At 37.3% G+C, this 7,199-nt stretch overlaps 1 protein-coding gene across 1 annotated transcript; it reads left to right on the forward strand.

Moving 5' to 3' along the window:
* Positions 1-309: 309 nt before the first annotated feature.
* LOC120201720 (LEAF RUST 10 DISEASE-RESISTANCE LOCUS RECEPTOR-LIKE PROTEIN KINASE-like 1.1) lies at positions 310-4,554 on the forward strand. The gene is made up of 4 exons (XM_039202278.1): positions 310-1,104; positions 2,955-2,987; positions 3,096-3,353; positions 3,436-4,554. Exons 1-4 carry the CDS (start codon positions 345-347, stop codon positions 4,410-4,412), a joined length of 2,028 nt encoding a protein of 675 aa, XP_039058209.1. The 5' UTR covers positions 310-344; the 3' UTR covers positions 4,413-4,554.
* The last annotated feature ends 2,645 nt before the right edge of the window (positions 4,555-7,199 follow it).

Consider the following 7,199-nt stretch of genomic DNA (forward strand, 5'->3'; position numbering starts at 1 on the left):
AAATAATATTATTATAAAGAACAGACAGTAAAGAAATGATAATATTGATCTCGTGGCTTAAAAGAAAGTCAGAAAGAAGGATTGAAAGCTTTATGTGGGTCAACTTATGCAACTTTCCGAAAGCGACTCCCAATTATGAAAATTGCCTTGAAATTCAACGGTCTAAGATGCGTGGCAGATAATTTGGACAAGTCTTCTTAAAAGTATATTAAGAGACAATGACTAAATATTCAAACCTCAACTCTCCCATTACTTCTATGCCCACTTGCTCTCTTTCCTCCTTTATATGTTATATTGTCTTCTTCCACCCTACCATCTCTTTTCCCCAACATCAAGATCCACAAATGAATCAAATCCATCCCTTTAACCTTACATCAACGTTGTTTCCAGTGGTATACTTGGTTCTCTTCAGTTTCTTTTTCCAGCCAAGAAAAGGTTTAGCTGTGGACGAGAACTTCACAATCTGTAGCGTGCAAAGATATTGTGGCAGACAATTGATAAAGTTCCCATTTTTCACCCAGGAGCTGGATGAACCTAGATGTGGCTATCCGAGATTCAACATCTCCTGCAGAAACAACATGACCGCAGTTCTTAAGTTGCCTGATGGCGATTATATTATCCAAGATATCTTTTATCAGAACCAATCTTTTCTGGTTTCGAGAGCTGATGGAGATGCCGTGTGCGGCCACTCGATCCGGAATATAACGCTTCCGGATTATCGGCTTTATCTGCCTGAGAACCAGAGAGCTATGGTTTTGCTGTTTAATTGCAGTTTAAGCTCGGGGGTGATGGCGGAGTTTTCACGGTACAGGGTTGATTGTGGTTCTGGGAATGAGAGTAATACGACGTTGGGGCTGTTGAATGGCGATCCTAAGGTGAGTTTACTTTCCGGGAACTGTAGCAGAAGTGTGTTGGCGCCCGTGGCTTTTACAGACGGAGATGGAGATGTGGAAGATGCGGTTCGGAGAGGGTTTGTCTTGAATTGGATAGCGAGTAATTGTGGCGTTTGCGAGACGAGTGGTGGCAAATGCGGATTCGATTACGGGTCCTACCACTTCAAGTGCTTTTGCCCCGATAGGCCTCACGCCGCGCGCTGTCATCCTGGTATGTCTTCGTGATCTCGACGATTACAGTGAATTATTATTCTTTTCATTCATCATTTTCAAGTAAAATTAAATCACGTTAAATATTGTCCTTTACCGTCTCATTCGCCCCTTTTTGTGCCATGCTCGGTTCATTGAATCAATTCCCTGGCTGCTTAATCGGCTGCGCTGTTTCATAGCCCCATTCGAATTAATCATCATCCTCTAAGTGGACTCCCACACTTTCTTCTTTTAGAAAAAAGAAAGTACAAAAGTAATTCGAACATATCGATTCAGAATTTATCAAATCATTAGAATTTTTTTATAATAAAGTGAATTTGATTTGAAAACATCATTAACTTATGAATGAAAGTATAAACAATGTACTCGGGCATATCATTCTTAGATATTTTTGTTTGGCCAAACCTGTCCTAGACTGCCCTAGTTGCGTAGTTAAGGTGCTTAAATGCATCATTCTTTGACCATGTCCAAGTATTTTACCAATTGTTTATACTTTTTTCTTAATTGATGCTGACCGTTGATTAAAAATTAGAAAAAATGGGTCCAATAACTGCGAACATAAAGTTTTCTATATTAGGAAGCGATACGCTAAACAAGTGTCACAGTAATAAAAAATGCTGGTTTGCAAGTAGCCATAGAGTAACTTGATGATCATTAATAACTACACATGCAATCCCCATGCAATACAGAGTCTGGTGTCTACATATCCAATTCTGTTAATCTGTTTCCCTCTTAATCTCGACTTTACAATTTCCTTTAGTTGCTTCACAACCTCTATTGTTATAGCTTGTTGATGGAAAAAATAGGTAGTTGCGATAAATAATGAAGTAAATTAAGATAGAAGCATTCCGAAAGAGAGAGCATGTTCTTTTTTTTTAATTTTGCATGATGATTTATATACTTACCCTTAATGTTGGTGATAGGATTAGGGCCATCAGAGCTATTTATAGGTTGGTAGACTGAATAAATTTGACTCTAACAAAGTACGTGAACCTGTCAATAGTCTTGTCAAAGAATTGTATCAGACTATCTCCGCACATAGAAGAAAATATCCATTATAAACATAAAATTATAAGGAGTTCAAATACATAAAATTTCTTATTATTTCATAATAACCTAATAAATCTTAATAGCTCGTTTTTTCTCAACAAAAACAATTTATTAATCAAACCTAAGTCAAAAACCTCTTTAAAAACTTACGAAGAAAAGGAGTATTCTCAACTTTAGGCAAAGGAAAAACAAAACAGCAGTAAAAACTTCTGCCACAGCAGTTACCCCGCCCTCCCTGAGGCCACGCAGAAACATTCCCAGCTACACAATTGAAATTGTTGCATGGAGACGCAAAGGTAAAAACACACCGACCAACACAAACATACTACCCCACCCAACATTGAAATACCACTCCAGCCGTGCCACAGTAACCTATGAAAATAACTCCGACCCACAACAAGCAGTGGAATACATGAAGACAATTAAAACTGAATTAAACCATGAGCAACCTGGAACAAAAAAGACCAACTCCAAGACAGCTAGCACTGCAAAGCACCAGAATGCAGCAGACAAGCCACTAAACAGCTACACAGGACATCCACAACACGGAAAGACCAATCTCCATGTGAAGGATAAAAGTTTAGCTTCCCAAGTCTACCCAAAAAGACCAAATCTTAATAACTCGTATGGGTCACAAACCCGATGCATCGTATCAAATCGGTCTTTTACCAAAATTATTCCCAAGTCTCTATAGAACTCATCTCTGAAAACAAAGATCCATGTCTCTAATAAACATAGATGCAACCTACTACATTTTTGTGTGTGAAAATTGACTGTATTTCTTTGTAAATTCAATTGCAGAGAAGAAGGAATTGTGGTTGAAACTGGGACTTGGTAATCTCTCTTTCTACCTTCTCAAATGATCAATTATGTTTTCAAGAAATTATATGTCATGGATAAATTTGGTGATTGACCACTCTCCTAATTATGCTATGCCTGTAGGAATTGGAATCCCCATTCTGGTAGTACTGCTCCTATCCATCTATGTCATCTGGGCTCGATACAAACGGAAGGATGCTTCATCAATCTCTTTAGGAGGAAAAGCTTCACCCGATCCCTCTTCGAGATCGGACCTTGAATGCAGTAGTATCGTCTGCTTCAAGCTCCCCATCTTCTCTTACAGTGAACTCGTCGAAGCAACGAATAATTTCGACGACGATAAAGAACTCGGAGATGGAGGTTTCGGGACCGTATACTATGGTAAGACGATAAACAACATCTACATTAACATTTATAAGATCGGCTGCTAAATAGACACACTGTATTTTTGTTTTTGAACTAGGGAAATTACGTGATGGTCGAGAAGTGGCGATCAAGCGACTATACCAGCACAACTATAGAAGGCTAGAACAGTTCATGAACGAAGTCGAAATCTTAACCCGGTTGCGTCACAAGAATCTGGTGTCTCTCTATGGCTGCACTTCACGCCGCAGCCAGGAACTTCTCCTTGTTTATGAATTCATTCCTAATGGTACTGTTGCGGATCATCTGCACGGAGATCTTGTACAGTCCGGTTTGCTCACATGGCCGATTCGTATGAACATCGCTGTTGAAACCGCAAGTGCATTAGCTTATCTCCATGCCTCGGATATCATACATCGTGATGTTAAAACCAACAACATTCTCCTGGACGCTAAATTTTCTGTCAAAGTAGCAGATTTTGGGATTTCTCGGCTTTTCCCCAATGATGTCACACATATCTCAACTGCACCGCAGGGGACCCCTGGCTACGTCGACCCCGAATATCACCAATGTTACCAGCTCACAGGAAAGAGTGATGTCTATAGCTTTGGAGTTGTTCTCATCGAACTCATATCATCGATGCCCGCGGTTGATATCAGTAGACATAGGCATGAGATTAATTTGGCTAATTTAGCCATAAATAAGATTCAAAAGTGTGCATTTGATGAGTTGATTGATCCTAACCTCGGGTATAACTCGGATGCCGAAGTTACAAGGATGACGACTGCGGTTGCGGAGTTGGCTTTTCGATGTTTGCAACAAGAGAAAGAAATGCGCCCTTCAATGGAAGAGGTTTTGGAGGTACTGCAGACAATACAAAGTGATGGTCACAGGTTGAGTTGCGTGCAAGAGGAAGAACATATTGATAATGAGATCCCGGGGAGCATACCGCCACTTCCTTCGCCACCAAACGGCGATAAAATCGCATTGTTGAAGAATATCCGACTGCCACCGTCACCGGTTTCGGTGACAGATAAATGGATTAGCAGGGATACTACACCTAATGCTACTGGATAGGTTTTTCTTTACCATTGCCAACAGCAAATAGAGGGTAAAAAATTTCATTGTTCTCCTCATTTGCTCATTTTCTTGAGGGAATGTACATAGTAAATGGAGCAATCATTATAATCATAATACATTACATAATGTTCATGTTCTGTAAAGCTAATATTTCTTCATTAGCAAAAAAAAAATTGCTGAATAATGCTAATATTTCTACAAGATTGTGCCATAAACAAAAAATTGCTGGGAATTCTTCTGCCATAGAACACTGAGCCATTAGGCTCGGTGTAAAAGGGTCGGATCAGCTCGAAAGCCCATTCGATTTTTTTTGTGAGCCACTAGTGTAATTATAAGGAGTTTCTGAATAAGTTAAATAAATTTTAAGTTTTAATTACAAAAAAGTATCTAAATTATATTTATTGTCTTGTTTAGGTGTCTAACGTTCTTTTGTTAAAATAGGGTGGGTAACACTTTCGATATTACCATTTTAAGTACTTGATCCGTTAATAGCAAACTCTTGTGGGTTTGTGCATATGTCCCATTCCAACCCTCGTCGGCAGGTTAAGATTTAACAAAGAAAAAATTGAACATAAAATTCTTAAAACAAATTTTACTAACAAATATCAAGTCTTGAAGACTTTAGATCGATTCTCAAACAAATATCAATAAAATAATTGGCAAATTTTATTTTAAAGATCAAGTCTTCACAACCCTTAAAGTAGACAACATCCATCCAATATCAAATCTAAACTATCCCTAAAATTGAAGCTCCATTAAAGAAGAGAAACAAATTATTCTTTTTATAATTAAAAAAAATCATCTAGAGATTATACCTCAACTTCATAAAATCATTAATATCTTAAGAAAATCATATATAATGTCAACAATCTCTAGAGAAAGTGATTAAAAGTACAATCGGTCCCAAACAATGAATAACCCTATATAACACTTCAAATGATGTGAAATTTTTAGAAGGTACAATCGTATTCTAACCCTTTTCGATCTATTTATTTTAGTATTCGTTGATCCATTCCTGATCTTAAATCAAACCATTTGTGGGGAGTGAGAAGAAAATACCCACGGGAGAGAAAAATTAAATCATTGGATCCACATAATAAATCAAATGGTTGGAGAAATGGGGTTAGGTTTAATAAAGGCGAAGGGTTTTTTGTTTTTTTATAAGAAACTTTATTTGGAAACTAATGGAGATCCAATTTAAGACCTAAATCTATGTGCATAGTTGACAACTGTCGTTTCGATGTCAAAATAATTTCATTCTTCTCGGATAATAAATAAAGGAAAATTCGTAGCGTAGAGAAGTAGGGTCGAATCCACAGGGACTTGGAAAATTCTTAATTTATGTTTGATTGGTCTATGTCAGGCGTGAAAGATAGTAAAATGGGGGGTTTGGTAGAATGAGATTTAAGTAGAAATAAAAACGATTAAATAAATAAAAGCGATTAAAATAAAAAAAATAAGAGAATAAAGGTTGTGAATAAATACGGAAAAAATATCCTCAAGCCTTGCTTTGACTCAATTTCCTTTAGATCATCGAATAAGATTTTCTCTTCGGGATTCATGTCGGTTACTTTGTCTACGAGGGCTATCCCAGTGACTCTATCTTGTATACCGAATACCCAAGGCAATCTTTGATTCCGGCTTCGGGAATTGATTCTATCAACATCTATTGTCGTAGACCAATTATCGTTTAAGTTTGTGGCGACCAACTCGGATTGTTGCTTCTATAACCGTCAATTCCGATCTCAAATCTCTCTTGGCGAAGCTATCTCGCCAAATGAGTTCCCAGGAAGTCAAATTGCTTTCTATAAGGCGAATCTTCCTCCCACACATTTAATCGCAACAACCTCTTGACCAAAGTCAATCTTTGATTTTGAAAACTGTTTTGATTTTGAAAAAGAATAAGCACAGAGATTGAGAGAGATTTTTGAAGATATTAGGGACCTGTTTCAATTCTCCCGTTGGAATTGAGTCATCGCGACAGCTCTCGGCTTATGAAAAGTTTAGCTAAGCATGACAAAAGTCATACTTAGCATATTAAAAACAAGTTTGAAAATAAAGAAAAATAAAAGAACTTAAAAAGGAAAAAGAGAACTTTTATAAAAACTAGAGAAAAAAGAAGAATGTATTCCGAATGATGAGTTTAGGCTTACCCCAAGTGGGTATTTATAGCATCTCAAAGCCTAAAGGATAAGCAAAGAAAATAATAAAATAATACAAAAGATAATTGTTTTTAAATTTAAATTCAAACTGAAACTAGTCTCATAATACAACTCTATTCGTCAATCCTCCAGAAGGCGTGAGGATGAAGTCTTCTAGAAACCGCTGTTGACTGGACCTTCTAGAAACCGCTGTTAACTGGACCTTCTAGAAACTGCCACGTCAGACCGCGTCGTGCCCAGAATCGTGTCCATGTCTCCAGCCATGACCAAATAATAAAAAAATGCAGAATTCGCCCGTTTTGTCACAAATTCTGGAAAGCAAGGACCTGTACAAAAATAAGTATAACACGACCAATTCAGCAGCAATAATTCCACAAAATCGAAGAAATAACAAGCAAAGATTAACTATTCTGAACACTCATCAAATTCCCCATCACTTATCTCATGCTTGTCCTCAAGTATGATTAACCAAATCAGTCAAAAACTTCATTAAACGTTCTTTTGTCAAGTTTCACATTCAAGGAAGCAAGGTAGAGACCACAATAACTATTTAAGTCAAGAAATCAATCAATTAAAAATCACCAATTGGAGCAAGTCAAGTGCAATTGTAATATTTATTCAT

The sequence above is a fragment of the Hibiscus syriacus genome, unplaced genomic scaffold, assembly GCF_006381635.1.
Source record: "Hibiscus syriacus cultivar Baekdansim isolate YM2019G1 unplaced genomic scaffold, ASM638163v2 tig00007895_pilon, whole genome shotgun sequence".
NCBI lineage: Eukaryota > Viridiplantae > Streptophyta > Magnoliopsida > Malvales > Malvaceae > Hibiscus > Hibiscus syriacus.

What these genes read in the sequence shown, in the direction of transcription:
- LOC120201720 (XM_039202278.1), top strand. Translation starts at nt 345, where the DNA reads ATGAATCAAATCCATCCCTTTAACCTTACATCAACGTTGTTTCCAGTG. An exon ending in GTGGTTGAAACTGGGACTTG is followed by an intron (nt 2,988 to 3,095) that starts GTAATCTCTCTT and finishes CTATGCCTGTAG; the next exon opens with GAATTGGAATCCCCATTCTG. An exon ending in TTTCGGGACCGTATACTATG is followed by an intron (nt 3,354 to 3,435) that starts GTAAGACGATAA and finishes TTTTTGAACTAG; the next exon opens with GGAAATTACGTGATGGTCGA.